Here is a 20,328-nt window from a genome sequence, read left to right on the forward strand (position 1 = left end):
GATAGCAAGTCGAGGTGCGTCGTCGAAATGTCGACCGATACTCGGCCGATAGTCTATCTCACTATCGACCGAATATCGACCGACTATCGACCGACTATCGACCAACTATCGACCGACCATCGACCGACTATCGACCGACCATCGACCGACTATCGACCGACTATCGACCGACTATCGACCGACTGTCGACCGACTATCGACCGACTGTCGACCGACTATCGACCGACTGTCGACCGCTATATCGACCGCTATGTCGACCGATATCTCGGTCGACATTACCCACAGTAAACAAGATCCCCCTCCGAAAAAAATAAGTAGATTCACGTTGTTTTCATCTATAAAAATTGTATTGTATTCTTTTGTCTGCTCATTTTCTATTCAGTTGAGAAATTCTCAACTTGAGCCTTGCGTCTAAAATCTCTCTATTGTCGCGTCATGCAACTCTCCTACCGAAGGAGTGAAGCGTTGTGCGCCAAGACAATAAACGCCCGGATAAACGGCTGCGTATAAAACTAGGTATTCAAAATCGTGGAAATTAAAGGAATCGCCCGATGCCGTGAGTGCCAGCAATTTCTCCCATATGCCTAGCCCGAAGTATCCCGCCGCGCGCCACAGAAAGGGCCTACTTTTGAGGCGTGAAAGAACGCAAGAGAACCCGATGGGAGTCCGTTTTTTCGTAGTAAGTCAATCTATCTCTCCTCCGCAGCCGAAGCCCTTTTTGTGTTGAAGGGAGGCTGGAGAGAGGGAAAAAAGAAAGCGCGCGGGAGACGATCGTCTTTTCTCTCTTTCCTATTTCTAGCCTCTGCGTAGGAGAGAGAGCCATTTTTTGTGAATGATCACGCAAAGTACATCCTGACAAAGGGAAGAGGGGGGTTACGTGACGCGACAATGCGTAGGAGACTACCATACTAACGAACGCCTGCCAGGCAGGTCTTAGAAAGGAAGGCTTGATACTTGAAAAACGCGTAGAAACACATTAAACTGATCCCCGTGACAAGAGGTTGAACGGAACACTAAGAACCCTAACCAAATTATAGTGGGTTAGGTCTAGCCCCACGATTATAAATTCGTCCCAAGTAAGAGAATCCGGGTAATTTTAATAGAATCCGGAATCCTGGGCTCTGGAATCCGGAATACAGCTCAAGGAATTAGGGATCCTATTAACGAATCCAGAATCCAAGTTCCACTGGCAAAAACTAGAATCCGGAATCCAAGACTGTCTTGGATTCGCCTACACAGGGCGAATAAATCTCCCGAAAACAATTGACTGTGTATGCGAAAGCCCGCGAAAATTTGCCCTGTTCGTCACTACTGGAATGCCTTCTTTCTCTAGATTCTAATGACTCCAGACTCGAAGCGCCATACACATTTTTCAGACTGATCTACCTCCATATTAGTCGAGAAAATTTGATAAAATAATGTTCTCTTTTGCGATCATTTCATTAATGTTCATAACCTTTTCTCCATGGCGTGCAAAGGGGGTACCCGATCACACATCACGCTGATTTTGTTAAGCTATTACGCACCACGGAAAAATAAAATAAAATATTTACTTCATTAACAAGTATCCTATTATCATTTGATCTGAGGACATCAGAGGTCGAGGAACGAGAAAAAAGGGCAAGAAGTTGGCGTCATAACTATCTATTTTTAATGTCTCCGCTTCTTGTTTCAAATGATATTTATCATCACGGAAATTTCAAAGGAAAATCACGGGTCACGCGTTGTGAAAATAGTAGATCACACATCATGCTACAAATTGGGGCCCAATCGTGCATCACGCTGATAATTTGGGTCCTATCACGCGTCACGGAAAACCCTTAGCCACCCTGTTTCTCTTGATAATGGATTGATATTGATAGGAGGAATTGATGTTGGTCACTAGGTGCGAAGGATTAATCTTTGAGCGGTACTGAGATACAGGGCTCTTGGGTGTCGGGCTCTGGATGGATACCATAAACTGGGCAGCTTGCCGCTAATGTAAAATGCAAACACGGGATAACATCGTAGTCGGTCAGAGCATCAGTAGTCTACATTAAAAATTCGCAGTGAAAATATGCTGGTATGCTGGTACCAGTTTTTTCCACCGCGCGCTTGAACCCAAGCCCCTCACGGGCAATTGAACCATGAATGTGAGTTTTTTCGACCTCATTCCATTGCCTCGAGAACAACGTCAAACTCTTCAAAATATTCAACAATCTGTAGTGTCATCCTGCATATCACATTGAATGACGAGGTTCAAAAGGTATGCCGCAATTCTTTGTAAAATTTGAGGCTTTATATTATAATTTGCGAGTTATGTCTGGAATATAAATCTCGGTTCACTTCCTCTTGTTCACTTTCGCTTTTGCAGACTGTATATCATAGAAAAGCTTTATTTAAGCTTATTATTATGCTGTAGTTTGCTTTTCGTGTATTTAGTGCTTTATTGCATGACATCTATCATCTGTAACAATCTCTTAAATCATTCTAATATGGCAGAAGGCCGTATTCTTTTTCTCAAGACATGTCATGATCCGCTGGTCGATCCGCTGTGTTCATACAAAAATAACTTAAGTGAATAATTTATTTATGGCTTAGCTCTCATGCTCATGTCACGCTCCTGTACCATCGCAACTGTTTTTCAATAAGGTATCAATCCATACTTCGAATTTGGAATCTTAGAAAAACAAAAATAGGTGAAGCAAATGCGATGGAAGAGGGTTTCCATCGGCGGATAATGTGTCCACAAGAACATCAAGATCAAACTATTTACGGTTTGAAATGCATTTCCCCGTCGCTTTACTTATCGATGGGAATTAACTTCTCTCATTTTGCTTTATGATCTTACTGAAATATAACAAATTAAATTACAGCAAATGAAATAAGTGGTGAAACTTTGTTGAGATTTTTGTGGATTATGTTGTTTTGGGGACTGCATTATGCCGACAGTGAGCCAGACTGTCTTGTCGCAACCAGACGTCACGAACACGTCACGCATGAACCACAGTGGAACTAACAGTGGAACCTCGATTTAACGAAGTTCCAAGGGACTGGGGAAATGTGTTCGTTATATCGAGGGTTCATTATATCGAAAACCTCGATTTTACGAATTTTTGGAAAAAAGTTCAATATGTTCGTTATATATCGAGGTATAGTTGATGATTAATTTCCAATGGACATTATATGGCCTTTACGGGGATGTGCCCCTGGGCAAGGAATGGTTTTTGACCTCTCTGTCCTGAACAGGGTATATAATTTTGCGCAAGTCTTTCCTAATTATTAACAGGAATAAATTTGTCTGTACTCCACTACACAAAAGCAATGACTATAAAGTGAATTTACTCTCTTGCAATTGCCAATAAATGGCTGAAAAACAGGACAGTGTGCATTTTGTCCTTTGTCCTTTACAAGGTAATAAATATGAGGGTGTTGCCCTAAGCAGGGAATGTATTTTAGGATTTTATTTTGTCCTAAACAGGGTCAGGGTTTCAAACCCTCAGCGGCTCACCTATACCCAAATAAACATAGGTCGACTACCCCCCGGGTATGCATGTTTACTTCTTAAGTAGCCATTTTATTCACAAAAGGTAACAAGGTAATGGCACCCCCTCAATATTAAACGAGAAGAGAAAGATGACCCTACCTCGCTATTGTAGGCAAATTCTTATAAAACGTCAGTGTCTGTTTTTTTTTTTAACCCGGCTACACTGTACCTTAGGCAATGTTAAATGTTTAGCATACTAGGCTTTTTACCCCCTCTCCTAGCCTGTGTAGTAGGCGCCGGTTTTGTTTTTGTGAGTTCTTTTTAGCACACGTATCCGTTATGCTGCTTTCAGTTTAGATGGATTTTGAACAAACCCAAGTTATCAACGATTTAGAGGAGAACGAAGAAGAAAATGAAAATGAAGAGGTAATTTAAAGGAAATGTAAAATGATAAACATATGGCACCAGGATGATCTGCCTTCTGGGACCGCCTGGTACTAGGATCTAGCTCTCCCTCCCTCCACGTAAACAACCCGTAATTGTTTGAGTACAAACAAACTAGCATGTGTCATTCGATTGTGCTCCACGTTTTGGTAAGATGTGCAAAAATCAGGCTTTGTTTACAAAACTTTTCACGAAAACGTCGTTTTTTTTATCACAAATAAACAACAAAATTTTCTTACCATTAAAAATGTCTATTTCGTATTTTATGGCCGCTTTAGTTTTTTTCTGGACTAATTATATTCGTTGATCTCCTTTCTCCCAGGTTGCGCATCTGAAAGTTTTTTCTCAGCAAGGGTTCAAAGGAGCAGTATTTCCAATTTTTAGAGGTATGTTATTTATATTTGTATCAGTATTTTTTTTTTGCTTTAACTGCATAGCAAGCGTTTTAGCGCAGGTTCGTCAAGAAAGTTGGAACAAGAGCGAAAAATAGAGATAAAAGAGGACGGGAGAAGGGGAGAAAAGGAACGCTTGGCCGAAACTCCACGATTCTGAAACTGCTTTCTCCCACGAACGCAGCTTGTGATTGGTGCGGCGTGGGAGTGTTGATTGAAAAGTGAAAGTTTTTCTCTTCTCCCCTCCCCCTCCCCCCTCTTCTTCCCATTTTGGCTCTCGCTCCAACTTTCGCCCAATACCTCGATCGGAAGCCCTTGCTTAGACTTTCTCAAAGTCCTTCGCTTCTCATTTCCGCTTTCGCTTCGCGCTCGTGACAAAAATTTGAGTTCGAGTTGTAGGGAAGTCTAGCCCTTTCTATGTCGGCTACCTCTACTTGTATGAACTTTTGTATTACATTGCAATATCTTTTTTACACTTTCCTATACTCTTTTTTGTACTTCTTTTGATAGGAGAAAATATTATTGGAAGGAGTGAAACATGTAACATAACCATCCTAAATGAGGTGAGACTTTGCCTTCTTGTACAAAGGTTGTCGAGTTAATTAGTTGTCCGATCTAAAACTGAGTCTCATATTTCGCTTAAGTGTCTACAAGGCTTTTGACTATGGTCTCTCAATGAAACGTGGATAACTCTCCTTTCTATCTATTTATTTACCCAGCAAAACTTTAATATCAAGCAACAAATTGGGTGCTAAACTACTATGACACTTGCATTGAATGAAGTCGTTTTTCTTCATTTGCTATATTTTTTTGTGGAATTTGCTTGATAACGTCTCTTTTCCGTTGCTACCCTTAGACATTGTCCGGTGCAAAGAAAAAAAGAACGAAAAACAAACAAACCAACAAAGAAACATTTAACAAAACCATAGCAACAACAATAAAGAAAAAAATCCGATTTGCTCGCTTGCGTTTTCCGGCGAATTGGATTGCCATCTAGTTAAACATTGTTTTTACGTTGTCTGATTCTACGTGCAACCGGACACAACATCTCACAGCATTTTTGGTCCTAGAATGTTGGGCGTTGTAAGATAGTGTCGGCAGTGCTGTGCATTTCTTAGTTGCCCAAAGCCTCTGTTTCAAAGTGAGGCCAAGTGCAATGCCTTTGATATGAAAGTGATTTGTATTCTCATGCAAATGAAACTCATTATCACAACAAAGGTTGTGCACTTATTCTCGTTTTGAAATTAAGCGTTTAAAGAATCGAGCGACAGTACTGTGACACACGTGGTTGGTGTTCAAGAAGACCATGTGTAATGCGCCTGCGTGACCCTAACAATGTTGGAAGCACTGTGCAAACGGATCCAACGTTGTTACCTTACGCTTCGGGGGTCGCGGAACAAAATGTTGGAATGTTGGAATGTTGGGAGCTGTTAGTTTCAATCTTTGCGCAACAACTCTTAGCAAGACGCAACGACACGTTATAGGGTGTGCAATTGGACGCAATGATTATGTAATACCCAACATTGTTGCGTTTGTTCGTGCGGAGCTTGAGACTACTGCGTTGGGCTAAATTTTTTTACTTATAATTTGGTGTTACGACACTTTCGTCCACACGTATCCGTTTTTGTTCGGAAACTGAGATGTTTTACTTTGTTTTCCAAAAAATCGGCGTCCACACGCTGCGTTTTTTAATCGTTTTTGCCCTTCCACACGAAAACGCAATAGTGACAGCACTGATTGATGGAAGCATGCGCATACACTGGTAACTGTGCTGGATCCAACACCGTGATGTAATCGTTAGCTAAACGGCGTTTTCAAAGCTGTCCACTCTGGAGAGCGTTTTTGAAAAACTGCGTTTTCGGTGATCGTTTTCACCCGGATACGTGTGGACAGTAAGTAAAACTGGAGAAAATACTCTCCATTTTCAAGCAATTAATATAAAACAACTCCATCCAAGAGTGAATTAAAACGTTTATTTTATTAAACATGTGTTTGAAAGACCTTGTCAAAGAAGCATGCTTGCATTTCTGTAAATGCGGAAAGAAACCTTCATCTCATTCACGATTGTCAAAGCACCAACGGAACAAAAAAAGGAAAGGTATTGTGCAATAGTTTAATGTTTCACTGACAATGTTTAAGTGATCAAATTGGTTGCATATCCACCTTGTTGTTCTTCGTCTTACGTCATGATCCCTGATCGAGTTGGTTTTTAAGAAGAGTGGAAAACCTAAGTAGCCGAAGGAAAACCCGTCAGTTAAAGAAAAACAACCAACTGCAAAAATTCCATCCATATAGGCGTCGCCCGAATCCGTATAAGGGAGTTTTAGCATCAAAGACGGCTACGGCAGCGAAAACGTCACTTTTAAAATGAATTAGCGTTTTTCAAACTTTATCACGTTTTTTCCAATTCACTGAAAATGTAAAATGTAGGCGAATTTCCCTGGCGTTCATTTTCTTGGGGACTGCAATCAAGTTTAGGAAGAGAAAGAAAATTTCGTCGTCGCTTGTTTACGTCCTCCATAAAACGTAAAATTAGGCAATTTCCCGTCGTATTCTTGCAGCAACGGCAGAGAAATGTACAAAAAAGCGTGATGCACCTGCAAACTTGTTGTTTGCTTAATAAACCTCTCGCTGTTTTGACGTTCTCGTTGTTGTCGCCGTCGTAGACTATTAGGGACCTTACGATCCAACAACGGCGACGTCCATGAAAACGTCACTGAACAATAGACTCCGCATCCTTTCAAAGAAGGGAATTTAGGTTGGAACTGAAGAGAGGGGGCCACGCCGAGTTCAGACAGAGATGGTAGAATTAATCGCCTTGCCGTTCCCGTCCTCAAAAAAAACTTAAAATTTGGTCATAGTTGTGCAGCGACCGAAAAGAAATGAACAAAAAAGCGTGATGCACGTGCAGAGTTGTTGTTTTGCTAATAACTAAACCTATTGCTTTTTGACGTTGCTTTTGCCGTCACCGTCGTAGTTTCGTAAGGTCCATTTTTTTAATTAGAGAACGACAAAAACGTAATAGGTTTAATGAACCAAACGAAACTTTGCACGTGCCTTCACGCCATTTTTGTACATTTCTTTGCTGTCACTGCACGAAAACGACGTGAAAGTGCCTAATTTCACGTTTGGTGGAGAACGTGAACACAAGACAACGACTTTCATTTTCTTTTCCTGAATTTTGAACAGTCTTTAAGAATTCAAATCCTGAAAAATTTGCCAAATTTTGAATTCAACGAGATGGAATAAGCGCGATAAAGTTTGAATTTGCGCGAATTTACTTTTTAAGTGCCATTTTGGTAGCCGTCGCAGTCGTTGTTGCTTAAGCTCCATGTTGGTTGGAGGCGAGTGTTCTTGCTACTGAGCCATACTTAAGTCTCACCATTTACATTCACTTCTGTAATTTGTCTCTCATTTAACAGTCTGAAAATTAATCAAATTAGACACGATTTGTTAAAAATTGATCTTCAATGGAGGATAAAAATCCTTGGAACGGTTATGGAAAATCTTCCTTCCACATCCTAAGTTATCAAATGTTCAGATGTAGCATAATATGCACTTCTTTAACCACTTGGATACCGCGACTGGCCCTCCCCTCCCCCCTCCAAACAATGTTGGGATGAAGAAACACCTTTAAGACAGGTACAGTGTTCAGGGGTGCACAAACTACAACATTGCTTGGGGGAGAGGGGGAAAGGGGGAAAAATTAAGATAGATCGTGTTAATTGTCCTAAGAATTTTGTTCTCCATTTTTGATTTAGTAACGTATCATTTTTATCGATCGGTTACTCGGGAATCCTCCAACGACTCAAAATTTTTAATGTGAGGAATCACATGGTTTTGATCGTACCTAGGAAAATACGTTCAATTTCTAAATAATTATTGAGATTGCTGGCAACAGTGCAGAGTAACTGTTCAGTGGAGGGAAGGTATAGTTTGGGCAAATTGCTCATATATTTCAGTCAGTATTTCAAATATATTTGATGTCTGGCTGGTTCATGATTATTTTTGCAGTCTTTATTGGTGCCTATCTTACGATATGAACTTAAGCACGGTGATATGCTGACATTTGGCATTTTGGAATGCCAGTACTTAGTAGGAGGCGATGTAGATATGGTGAGTAAAATATATTACGTCAGGTACTTGGTAGATAGTTTATCTGAGGGATATCTCGCAGCCTTAAGGCTGAATTATACGTTTGCAGAAGTTAGGAAAAACATCAAAATGTATGATGCTAGTGATTTAAAAATCAATACTGCAGGACCAGAAAAACGACTGCTTTTGCATCGAGGAACTGAGAACTTCCTAGGTCTTCAACTAAGATATTCACCTTCTAGCTATACTTTATGAAGTGTGTGATCCGATTTACTAGAAATTTCAGGGAGTCGTTGAAGAAAAATATTCTTGCGTGGTGTAGTTAAGGCCATCCAGACGTATTGTGGCTAAGGCTTGTTGTTATTTCGCACCCGGAAAGATAATTCTAGGAACGGGCCTTTCCTGACTGCTTTTTAGTCCCAGTTCTTTCTTGAGATATTTAGGAAAGAAATAGTAAAATATCAGAACTGCGTAGTCTAACCCTTATGCATCTCACTTAGAACAGTGCTAGATCAGTATTTTTTGAGGCATTTACTAGGTGTGTTGTATTTGTTTAGTTTAAGAGTGAAGAAGATGAAACTGTCTCGGAATCGGATTCAGATTCCGTGCTCCCTGACGTAACGGTCGACTTAAACGTTAAAAAGGTATTTCTAATTAATGTTACGTTTAAGTGAGTTAACGTATATATTATGTGCCAGCTTTATCACTAACACGGTTACTATTTTATTAGGCGTGTAAAAACGCAGAGTTTGAGTCAGTTTCTTTTAGAGATAAGGTGGTCGCATTTATGACTAAAAAGCCGGTTGTGAAATTTTCAACTGAGGATCTAATTGTTTCTGAAGGACAGGGCAAGTGAGGCTGGTTCAGGCACAGAATCAGAATTAGCAAACCAAGATGAGGACACAAGGGAGGAGCTTGAAACTAATATGGTGAGTTATTTGTTTGTGTTTTGTTACATTTATGTCAGGGAGGGCTTTCTTGGTGTGCAGTGTACAGGCGACTCTCTCTTAACGGACACCTAGAGTTGGTCTCTTCTTTTCTTTACTCCCTTTATTTGACTCTCTAAAAGACGGACATCTTTCTCAGACGGACGTACACCCAAAGGTGCCCGTCTTAGAGAGAGTTGAGACTATACGTACCCGTTAATTCTCATGGCTAGATACAAGGTACATTATTGTAAATATATTAATTTCTTCAGGACTTGAGAAGTGAAGCTGGATCAGAGACGGAGTCAGAATCGGTACTCCTACCTTTAATCTCAACCCGTATTCAGCATAAAGTTGTTCTTCTTGTAGTGCTAACTGTATTCGCCATAGGTTTCTGATTACAGTTCTTGCATTAAAGCTCTTAATTTGGGTGAGAATACCCTTTCAGATAGGAGATAGTCCCTCAGCAGTCTTCTATTTGTGCGTCAACTTTCACAAATGTGTTAGCGTAGCATTTTAAGGTTAAATTAGACCAGCGCTTTGTGAAGCGAGTTGTGTGGTCACGAATGACTTCAAACTTTCAGATATAAAACTAGAGGGCTCTAACGCTTACTTGCTGAAGTTAGGGAAAAATCCCTCATGGGATTTCGAAATGATTTTATTTTTCTGTAAAAATACAGTTTTAAATATATGCCGATATCTCAAACGTTTTTATTCCTACAAGAAAATAAATAACATTGTCTTAAAGTTCCACTATTCATCAGTAAGGATGCCAAAAACCATACAAATCCGTTAAACCTTTGCTACTCAGAAATGCGATTCAAAAACATAACCAGGACGCATGTAAATAGGTTCGGGCCACCTACGTCAAATAAACTGATTAAAGAAAAGAAGGGGCCATCTTTGGGTGTCTCTTTTACCGAGCTGTCCGTTTTATAGAGGTGTCCGTTAAAAGAGAGTCGACCGTATGGTTAATGTAATAAAGAAATTTCTAAACTCAGCCATGACACCACTCTCCTGTAACAAAATCACGAAGGTAATCTTTTGCTACGTTTTATACCATCCTATGACACTGACAGCCGGGACATCATAACAAAGGATCAACAGTTATCCATATGACTTTGCAGTTTTGTTGCTTAGGCCTTGAGCCTTAAAATCCAAAAACGTTAATTGAAACAGCTGTATACCCGTTTAATTACAATGGCTCGAAACAAGGTGCATTTTTAAAACGAATTATTTCGTTAAGGATGGTGGAAGTGAAGGTGACTCGGAGACGGAATCAGAATCGGCACTTCCTCAGGAAAGCGCGAAGGACGAACTTGAAATGAATGTGGTAAGTAAGTTGCTTGTGTTTTGCTGTATTAATTGTAGTCCAAACTGTTTTAGGATGTAGAGTGACAGCACTTGATATTTCAAAATTGTTGTACGTAAAGGCTCGTGAAATTTGAAACAATTTTGAAATATCTCGAGTGGTATTTATGCCAAATTGCACGTACAAATCCTGCTATTATTTGTTTATACTACTACCCGCAAAAGGTTTGTAATTTTCACATGTAGGTATTTCAAATTAAGCTGAAATACCACTGCTCTAAGCCAATCAAATTACAGAAATTTCTCATGTAGTAGTATAATGTATAATGAATTGTTCTATTAAGGACGAGGCAAGTGAGGCTGGCTCAGAAACAGGATCAGAATCGATACTTCCAGATGCCAGCATAAATTTAAGGGAGGAACTAGAAAGTGAGAAGGTGAGTGACTTTTTGAGGTTTTCACTAGATGTATATCAGGCGGGCTTCTCAGGTAGGAATGGATGTGAAAACGATGGGTAAAATTTATAACTCGTGACCTTGAAAAAGAAAAATCCTGTCATTGTCTGGTTAGGTCCAGGTGGTCTTTTGGAAAACAATGTTATTCGGTTGAATTCTTGTTCTTCTTTTCATCATCGTCATCGTCATTATCATCATCATCAGCAGCAGCAGCATCGGCATCATCGTCGTCGTCGTCATCATCGTCATCAATGTTATTGTTACGGTTTTAAAGTGATTAACTTGGCACAAAAGCTATTTGCTAATAAGGTTATTTCCTTTTCTGTTGACCAAAAAAAGACTATCGTTTTAGCTAATATGGAATACTTAAGAAATGTTATAATGAGTTGTTTTATAACGTGTGTGTGACATACTATACAGGCCTACTTTACTTTCTGGTTAAGGGCATTATCTTCAATTTGATCGCATGTTCAGAAGATCATAATCGTATCCCTGTGCAATTAAGCACGCACGCGCAAGTAACCGAAACACATGACGGTCCTAAGACAGTCCTGAAAGTCTCGTACTCTAGCAAATGTTTTCGCCGGCAGTTGAGAAGAAGAACAGTCTCAGATTCTTCAAATATCAACACTTATTTTCGGTTCATTTAGACATGCGACTTTTTTTACGCTTGTATATGTACCCCAGGGCCGAGTTATTCAAAAGGAGGATAGCGCCGCTATCCAATAGATAGGTATTTGGAAAACCAGTTTCGTTATCCACTGGATAGAGAACAACTGGGGTGTGAAGGCCAACAAATAAACCATTCGAGGCTAGAAAATCCACTTTTCATCTTGCCTGATTGTATTACAAATACAGGTTATTTATGCCACTGCTATTTTTCAATTTATTTGTATGTAAGGACGAGGAAGATGAAACTTCTTCCGAAACAGGATCAGACACAATACTCAAGCACATCACTAGCGAGAAAAACCTGGACGATGATGTGGTATGTAACCTCATTTAAACTTTCGTGAAACGCAACCTAAAAACTAAAAGTGCTGAAATAAACTTTTCTGAATTTCTTGGTCTAGGTGTATGACGTATTTGTCTGCGTTGATTTGTACATGTTACTTTTTTACATACGCTTCTGTTGACGCTATCATATGGTCCTCTGAAGGTCGATAAAGCGACTATTTGAGCCCAGAGAATCCTCTGTTCTCCTAGTCTGATTCCATTGCAAGGTATTTATGTCGCTATTTTTCTTCAGTGTATTTGTATTTTGTATGTAAAGGACAAAGGAGTTGACACTGCTTCAGAAACAGGATCAGATACCACGCTTCAACACATTGCTAGCAAGGAAGACCGGGACAATGATGTAGTAAGTAGCCTGATATGAATTTCATTACCAAGTAGTGCTCAGGGTAGTGCTAATATGAATCTGAATTTGCATTGTGATAGTTTCAATTCTACTACTTAGTTATGTATCATGTAACGTGGACCAGGAGCCGATTTACGGGAGGTGTCACATAAAGCTGATCGACAGTACTTTTTGTATTGATGTTTTTAGCAGAAGAACTGACGGAAGAACTGCAATACAAAATACGTTAACTGAAGAGCTGCAATACAAAACTGTTACTCCATTTTGGGGTTGGGTGTGGGCCTGACTACCTAACTTTTAAAGGCCCATTGTCAACCTTGATGCAACGCGGTCGTTAGTTTTTGTTTTGAGATCGCGCTATTGAGAATGGCGCGCTCTGGTTGGTCAACACTTTTGCCAGGCTTTCTTGCCAAAAGACAAAATAGTCAGTGCTAGTCAGCTGTGGTCGCGTCGGCGTTATGTCTTTCCTCATCTGACAAATGGTTCCATAATTCGCCCGCAAAGTCAGTAAATATGTATTATTTCTCATGGAAGTGGATGAGTTTCTTTCAGGTTTACCTGAAAGGAACGTGTACAACTCCGTGAGATGCCGAGATAATGTGACAAAATATACACGATCATTCAAGTTTATAACATGTAAGCCACCGTGAATGTGCAAGGAACCGTTTTTATTTTTCAATCAGATCTGTGCTAGATGATGGCATTTTGAACAGGCAAAGTTTATTGAATGTATTCTCACGGCTACCAAAAGCGTTTGATACTTACATACCAAAAGGTCAAAACATAAGCTTAACTTGTTCGGGAAACTTGTTGAATATTATACCTTAGTCTTGAATAAAACTTGTAACGATAATCCAATGTTATGAAAGCAAAGAAGGCTACTCAGGAGAAAATGTACCGTGAAAATTCATGAGGTGAAGGCAAACAACGCTTAGAAGAATTATATATAATAAGCTCACATTTTTTTACAGGTTCGTCGCAAACGGCTCGGGTGAAAGAAGTGCTTTGGAACAGTAGCGCGGCTGACAATTGTTTTGAACGGATAGCCCGAGCCGTTCGAACGGATGACGATTTTTTCGAACGAACAGCCCGAGGCGTTCGAAAGGATGACAATTTTTCTCGAACGTATAGCCTGAGACATTCGAAAGGATGACATTTCTTTTTCGAACGGACAGCCTTAGCCGTTCGGACGGATACCAAATCTTTGGAAAAGCCTTTTACAACTATCAGTAATTTCGTGTAACCTGAAATTCGCTGGATTTGTGTTAGCGTCGCGCAATGCGTCAAGGTTAGCAATGGGCCTTTAAAAAGTCACTGTCATGGAAACAAGAACTATAGACCATTGGGAAGATCTTGTGTCTGTCCCGCTATGCGCCAGTTGGTGCGAAGGACAGTGATGATGATTCGCCACCCCTAATAATGATTATCGTTCGTGGCAAATTTTTTTTTTCTTTTCATTGGCTGAGAGCCCACCACGTGACCTGCAAATAACTGCCCACAAATAATGGTCGGCTCATTTGCAATGTCGTCCAACTGTGTTTGGCTGGAAATAATATTCTGCTCATACGTAAACCACGCCTTCTTGCGATCACTCTTGCGTGGAAATGGCAGATCACTTCGCTTCCCGAAGATATTCATTAAAAACAAACTCGGTGATCGCATGATAAAATAATTATTGAACTCGATCATCACAAAATATCAAATCACGATATTTTGCTCAACCTCGTCCACTAATTGTTAATCAGGGCTGGACCTTATTTCAAGAAGACCCGTCGGAGTAGCAAATTTAGCGGTCTAGGATTGATTTTTGCTATAACCTTTAGCTGAATTTGTTTCTCGGTCTTTTAGAATTCAAATTCTCGGTCATGCTTGTGACTCCTGCTAGTTGGGTTTTTGTGTGTTGCATTTGTATTTATTTGTTTCGGATTATTTGAGCGAAGCGGCTGTATACTAAGTACATCAGCTAAGTGTATTTCACTAGAAACAAAGCATTTACCTTCCTCTTATTTTATGAAATTTTCGCGACTTTCTAGTCTGTCATTATTCATCACATGTCGGTTTTGCGCGAAGATTCAAACATGATAATCCTAAGTGGTAACATTTCAGGGAAACGCTTTGCTTTCATTTTATTGTTGTTGGTTATTCATTGTTTAAGGAAAGTTCGCCGGAAATGAGCCAGGACTGCAAATGGTGTTCACGGTCTCGTTTCATGAGAAAATTGCTACCAGACTATGTAAATAAACCTCTTTGTGAATGGCATGAAGTGTTGCTGGATCTTTGCTATTGTTTTAACTGTGTTCAAGAATATCACAGGCTCGCGGAGGAATTAATAGAGCAGAAGTCAGAACTCAAAAAAGTAAGTAGTATTTTGTCTACTGAATTACGCTACATCAATTGTCTGGAGTTAAAAATCCCTTATTGTGATTGGTAAATGGCTTGGACCCTTACTTTTGGGAAAAACCGGCAGACTGAGTTATTGACTTAAATTGCGCGTTTTGCATTGATTATGCTCACACAATGTTGTAGCGCACATGATAAGCCAACCACATAAAGGATTCGGGAGAGAAATTTTCCTTGCGGGAACAGCGCGGGAAATCCCGAGCGGGGCAATCTTACCGACTCCGTTGGCAATTCAGAACGCGGCATTCGCTTCATCTTGCGCGCTCGCGGATTCAGCCATTTACTAAACTGGATTATTGCCTGGTTACCCGCAGAAGATTAATCTGGAATGTTGCTGTCTATTTTTGTTATTGTTGTTGTTTGACGTAAGTTTAACTTGCATGCCCCTGTGAATTCATGATGAAAGACTCTTTTAGTTGTATACAGTGCGCAGTAGCAGCAATGGCGCGATCACAAAAGCTACGTATTGTGTTGCCGTACTCAACTTAATATTTCGCTTTAGAACTTCCAGAAGTTGGATATCGACCGGCTCACTCAAGCAATAACACAAGCCTTAGCAAATGCGGTCGATAAAAAGTTGTTTGATCCGTCATTACAGGTTTGTTTGTTTGTTTTTAACCTATTACCATCTTGTTTAATAGCACTCGTAACTAGAAATAAAAGCCCCCTTTGCTAAGAGACTAACAGATTGGAACAGAACAACATCGATCGGTGATAGCGCGTTAGTTTTGCTGACGTCAAACTGAGAAAGCAGTGCCTGAAGGTGCTATAGACGACAATTTTTTTTCTGGTACATAGTATTCCTACGCTTCGTGGTTTGCTGTTTTCCTATTATCAGGCCTTCTCTTGGCGTAACTTTATAATATTTTTTTGCAAAGGATGCTGTCAAGAGGTTGCAAGTTCACCTCATGGAGCTGTTGCGCTACCCATATCTTCTACATCGTGCATGTCTGGCTGACCTGTTTATCAAGGGAATTATCACTCTTAACCAGTGCGGTTCTCCACTGAGGCCGGAAGAAAAGCTACCGGGTGCATATCTACTGCTGGTTCACCCTGATATAAAGGTTGGAGCAAATCAAGCGATCTTAGTTTTCTTTTACATTGTTCAATAAAATAATGTTAACAAGAAGTGTCTCAGACAAAGCTAAAACCATCTACACTTACTTTGAGTCACATACGTCCCTAATTCCCCAATTACCTCCTATCCAAAACTTCAATGGTCATCTCATGATCAATATTTTACATTTATTTCCAGGTTCGTGCTTGGGCAGTTAGATGTGTGAGAGACTTGGGTCTTATCAGTCCGGATGATTATGATCTCCTGGCTAACGTTATTGGGTGGATGATAAATGTTGTTCAGTTCAACTTGTTTGAAAACATAGATGAATTATCACCAGAGAACACAGATGCTGAATTACCTTTCGATTTTTTACCTCCTCATCTATTCATATCGCTTACCAGAAGAGAGTATTGGCTGGGTTTATTTGTCTTGCTGCGGCAGATGGATGTCTCAACGGTGAGGACACGCTTCACTGATTCTACTGAGCATGCAACGTTCCTGGGAACAGTGTTGTCGTTAATGGGAACTGAAATAAGAGGTAATCTTATCTACTTCGATTTGTTTACGTTCATTGCTTTATTAGGCTATTATCATCATTCACCAACTCGGAAGGCCCTACATATCATTTATATATTGGTGTCCGCAATGACGTCATCAAGCACCAACAAACTTGGTCCGTTGATTTGACTGTTTTTTGGAGCCGTATTGGCGATCAGGAAATTGTTTTGGCGATGATTTCGACGGCAAAAGTATTTTAAAGAGAATATTGAAGCAACTGGACCAGAAGTTTCAAAATAAGTGCAAAAATCGAGGTAAAAGGACATTTGTCAGTGCGTCTCACTGACGACTTTGCTTAGGTCGCCGGTTATGCCTGTTTGTAAGAAGTGCAAGGGTTTGCGAGATATGTATTTATAGTAATGTAATCGAATTATTGAAAATAGCATCTTCTTTATTTGTAGAGGAGGGTGCTTTCTGGCCAATGTTGCAGTGTTTCGTGGTTTTGCTTGAAAGGCTAGAAAACGGAATTTGGCAATTATCATCTCTTGATTTCAAACCCGATGTCCTGTTTAACTTCATAACAACACATTGCGTCTTCACCAAGTATATCCAACTATGGCAGGATGAGAATGAACTACTCTGCCGACAAGACGACGTACAAGAGATATCGAGCAGAGATTTCATGAGAACTGAGGGGGTGTCTTCTTCCCACCTTTCCAATGGCCGTTTTCGTAACACAGCGTTAGCGTGGCTATATCCTTTTGTTCAGTCCCTTCTTGACTTTGATACTGGTGGAGATAACATATCTGAGGTTATCAGATATCTTCATAATATGGCAGGTTAGAGGCATCTTCGATTGTTGCTGTAGCCCTATAATAATTTCTTTACGTTATGTCGCATGGATTTTACTTTAAACACCATTTGGACTAGACCATCCTCCTTGCAATTTCATGAGAAGCGTGCTAACATGGAGTCGTAGTGCACAGGTCATCACCCCTTTATGAAAGTTATACGGGTCTTTCCAAAGAATTTGGCGAAAGGAAACCAAAAGAGAATGAGCGGAGAGATCGAATCCCCAATACATCACCCTCTCATTTTAAATGTAGTACGTAACATTTTCTAAGCGCCCTTGTCGCGTTTATCTCTCTCCTGCAAAGTCTTAAATTCCTGTCTTACTTGTTCCGACTTTAATTTGCCTTTTATAACAAATTCTGGATGGGACAATTGCATGCCTAGATGTGCGACATTTTTCTTGTGGTAGTGAGATATTAAGTGGGAAACAAAGGCGAAAAAAACCTCCAAATATTGCCCAGAGATGCCCATTTGCACAAGAGTCAAATAACAATGTGTTGGCCGTTTTTTGTGCTATGGACGCATGGTCCGAAGTCTTCCAGATAAAAGACGGGTCTCGGGTCAATGACCCGACAAAGAAGGCTTCCTTACCCGACAGATGACATATAAGTCTTAAGTTAAATATAACGAAAAAAATTAGCACGTGGTCTTGGTGACCCCTCAGATGGTCTACATGATCCCCCGCTTGAAAGAATTAACTGGAACGCTGGATCCGTCGTGGGTGAACGTGGGCATGCGCAAGAGTTTGATCTTGTAACGTCCATCTAGTATGAAGTCCTCTTTAGTATAATAGTGACAATTGCCGATGTCATCGGAAACCTGAAAGAGAAAAATAGCTAGACAACCAATGGTCTCTACTAACTCTAGTATGCCGTCTTTACCACAAAAGATCCTTGTGGGAAGCTTGGTCGACAAAAGAGATGGATTTATTTTAAAAGCTTGTATTCTAACATGATTTACGTAATATATTGACACAGTATTTGTCCTGAAAAGTAAAGTCTAGTCCATTTCATTTCAGCTACCTGTTCTCTTCAAAACACATTCAAACAAAGGGTTTTATCTTCCTTATTGAACATTATTGATCACTTGCTGACCAAGCGATCTTCACTCCTGCTCCCTACCGTTCGTATCTGGGCCAGTGATCTGGTGGATATAGCAGTTTGTGGATCATTAGATAACAGGGTAAAACGAATTGTTCCTAACTTTTTTAACACCGTAAAGATATTGCAACCTCTTTTTGCCATGTAAATTCGTGCCAAAATGTTAAATGGCTTGCATCAAGATACGCTGTCGTAAAGTCTCTTCTTCTTTAAAGCAAGATTCTACTGACCCATCTAGGAGAGTCCCTCTTCCTTCCCTGTAGACATGTCTTAACATTATCAGAGATTTGAATCTATTAGCATCCTGACTAGTTTGTAAATGTTTTCAATATTAACTTCGACTTTGGTACATTATAATTTTATTATGCGAATCAAACCTACTCTAAACAATTCCTCAGTAAATGAGAACTTTAAAAAGTGACGTCATTGAACTCGTCTTTTTCTAGCTTGTGGATCTGACCCAAAGACTGCTTCAGCAGATTTTAAAAGTCGATTTCCCTGGACCAGCAAATCTGTCTCCAGAAAATAAACAGCAAATCATCTCACTTCTGGTTCAGACTTTTCAGGTAGTTATTATTTTACCTTTGGCCTCCTCATGTTGCTCTGTGGGGCCTCTAGGCTCTCTGACTAGTAGTAGCAAAAACCGATTTCCAGAGAAAACGGAAATTGGATAACCTTGTATTTTTCCCTCATTTTTTCATCCAAGTGACGTATGGTAGCTCAGCGTTAGCTAGAAACAACGTGATTTCATTATTGTACAATTGTAAAGCTCACTATGACTAAGTTTCCCGGGGTGAATTTGATCAAAATTTTTACAGGTGTAGTTTACAGTTGTGGCTGTTGTTTTCTGACTCTAAAGCAATAGCCAATTCTTTACAGTAAAAGGTTGTTATCCCCTCATAGGTCCCCCCAAAGGCCTTGTGATTTACCAAAGAAATCATGACAAAGGAAAACTTGTACCATTTATCCCTTTCCAAAACAACAAAGCTTTACGACACATTAAATAGTTTAAATATCATTTTCAATTTGCCAAACAGTCTTTCTGTTTTTTTTTTTCCAAATTTTATGACCGTGTATGTTCTTTCCGCTTTTATGATTGTCATTTTCTTGGTAGAATCAGCAACTACAGACTCCAGAGGTTACTGCGCCTCTGAAGGAAATGAAATTTTACCAAACAAACGGTCTGGACAGTGAATTCCAACAAGAAAACACCGATCTTGCTCTTCAATCCTCGAGAAAGCGTAGTCGAGTATCAAGTTCTGAAGATGACAGCAGTGAAAAAGAGCACTCAGTTCCAATTAAACGGTAAAACGAATACTTGTCATTTAGCTTCATTTGCGCATTACCGGTTAGTACAAACAATATTAAAAGGTTGATCAACTACCTCTTCCCAGTAGCACGAAGGACGCATATCGCATGGTATTTACCTGATAGTAGTGGCCTAGTTTCAAGGAATGTGTTAGGCTGAGGTGTGGTTCAGGGTTTTTGATGATAGCCTCTCACCGCGCCCCTCGCCGCTCTCAGCCTTTTGTTGATAGCCCAGTTCGAAGTCTAACTTTAGGAAATAAAATTTAGTGGCAGGTGAACGTTTGACTGAAATGAATAGGTAGGTTTTGTATTCTCTGTTAGGTCAAAAAAGGCTTTGCAAATGAAAGAAAGCGCTACGGAAGAGGGCAACTTGGTAAACATTCCCAGAATTAGCAAAGCAATGGTTGCTGAAGGTGACGATGAAAGTACAGATGAATGCATAGACGAAGACTGGGAAAATAAACCCAAAAGGATGTTTAAGCTGGAAAGCGGTAAGCTGCTTTTGGAATCTGATAGAATGGCAACTAAGCCAGTATCGTAATGTACCTTCTATTTGTAGTAAAATAAGCCAAGGTTTCAGTTGTTAACTTTCCAGACACATGATTTGCAATTGCACTTAAGGCCTAAGTTAACTGTCAAATTTCACATATGGTGAACGTAA

General features: G+C 40.0%; 2 protein-coding genes across 2 annotated transcripts; both read left to right on the plus strand.

Annotated features, from left to right (window-relative positions):
• The first annotated feature begins 4,029 nt into the window (after positions 1 to 4,029).
• LOC140934606 (uncharacterized) lies at positions 4,030 to 9,721 on the plus strand. The gene is made up of 8 exons (XM_073384204.1): positions 4,030 to 4,059; positions 4,233 to 4,296; positions 4,813 to 4,865; positions 6,302 to 6,400; positions 8,317 to 8,418; positions 8,955 to 9,041; positions 9,240 to 9,326; positions 9,596 to 9,721. Exons 1-8 carry the CDS (start codon positions 4,030 to 4,032, stop codon positions 9,719 to 9,721), a joined length of 648 nt encoding a protein of 215 aa, XP_073240305.1.
• Positions 9,722 to 11,099: 1,378 nt separating this feature from the next.
• Positions 11,100 to 20,223, plus strand: LOC140934607 (probable helicase senataxin). Its single transcript, XM_073384205.1, has 12 exons — positions 11,100 to 11,123; positions 11,991 to 12,077; positions 12,363 to 12,449; positions 14,605 to 14,805; positions 15,352 to 15,447; positions 15,728 to 15,913; positions 16,105 to 16,447; positions 16,869 to 17,246; positions 18,278 to 18,441; positions 18,806 to 18,925; positions 19,474 to 19,664; positions 19,989 to 20,223. The coding sequence occupies exons 1-12, from the start codon at positions 11,100 to 11,102 to the stop codon at positions 20,206 to 20,208; spliced, it is 2,097 nt and encodes a 698-aa protein (XP_073240306.1). The 3' UTR covers positions 20,209 to 20,223.
• The last annotated feature ends 105 nt before the right edge of the window (positions 20,224 to 20,328 follow it).

This window comes from Porites lutea, chromosome 4 (assembly GCF_958299795.1).
Source record: "Porites lutea chromosome 4, jaPorLute2.1, whole genome shotgun sequence".
In the NCBI taxonomy this organism is placed as follows: Eukaryota; Metazoa; Cnidaria; class Anthozoa; order Scleractinia; family Poritidae; genus Porites; species Porites lutea.

Coding starts and splice junctions, on each gene's coding strand:
- LOC140934607 (XM_073384205.1), top strand. CDS start 11,100: ATGTATATCAGGCGGGCTTCTCAG. Junction 12,078..12,362: donor AAAACCTGGACGATGATGTG/GTATGTAACCTC, acceptor TTGTATGTAAAG/GACAAAGGAGTTGACACTGC. Junction 17,247..18,277: donor ATATCTTCATAATATGGCAG/GTTAGAGGCATC, acceptor ATTTCATTTCAG/CTACCTGTTCTCTTCAAAAC.
- LOC140934606 (XM_073384204.1), top strand. CDS start 4,030: ATGTGTCATTCGATTGTGCTCCACGTTTTG. Junction 4,060..4,232: donor CGATTGTGCTCCACGTTTTG/GTAAGATGTGCA, acceptor CCTTTCTCCCAG/GTTGCGCATCTGAAAGTTTT. Junction 9,042..9,239: donor TCGACTTAAACGTTAAAAAG/GTATTTCTAATT, acceptor TTGTTTCTGAAG/GACAGGGCAAGTGAGGCTGG.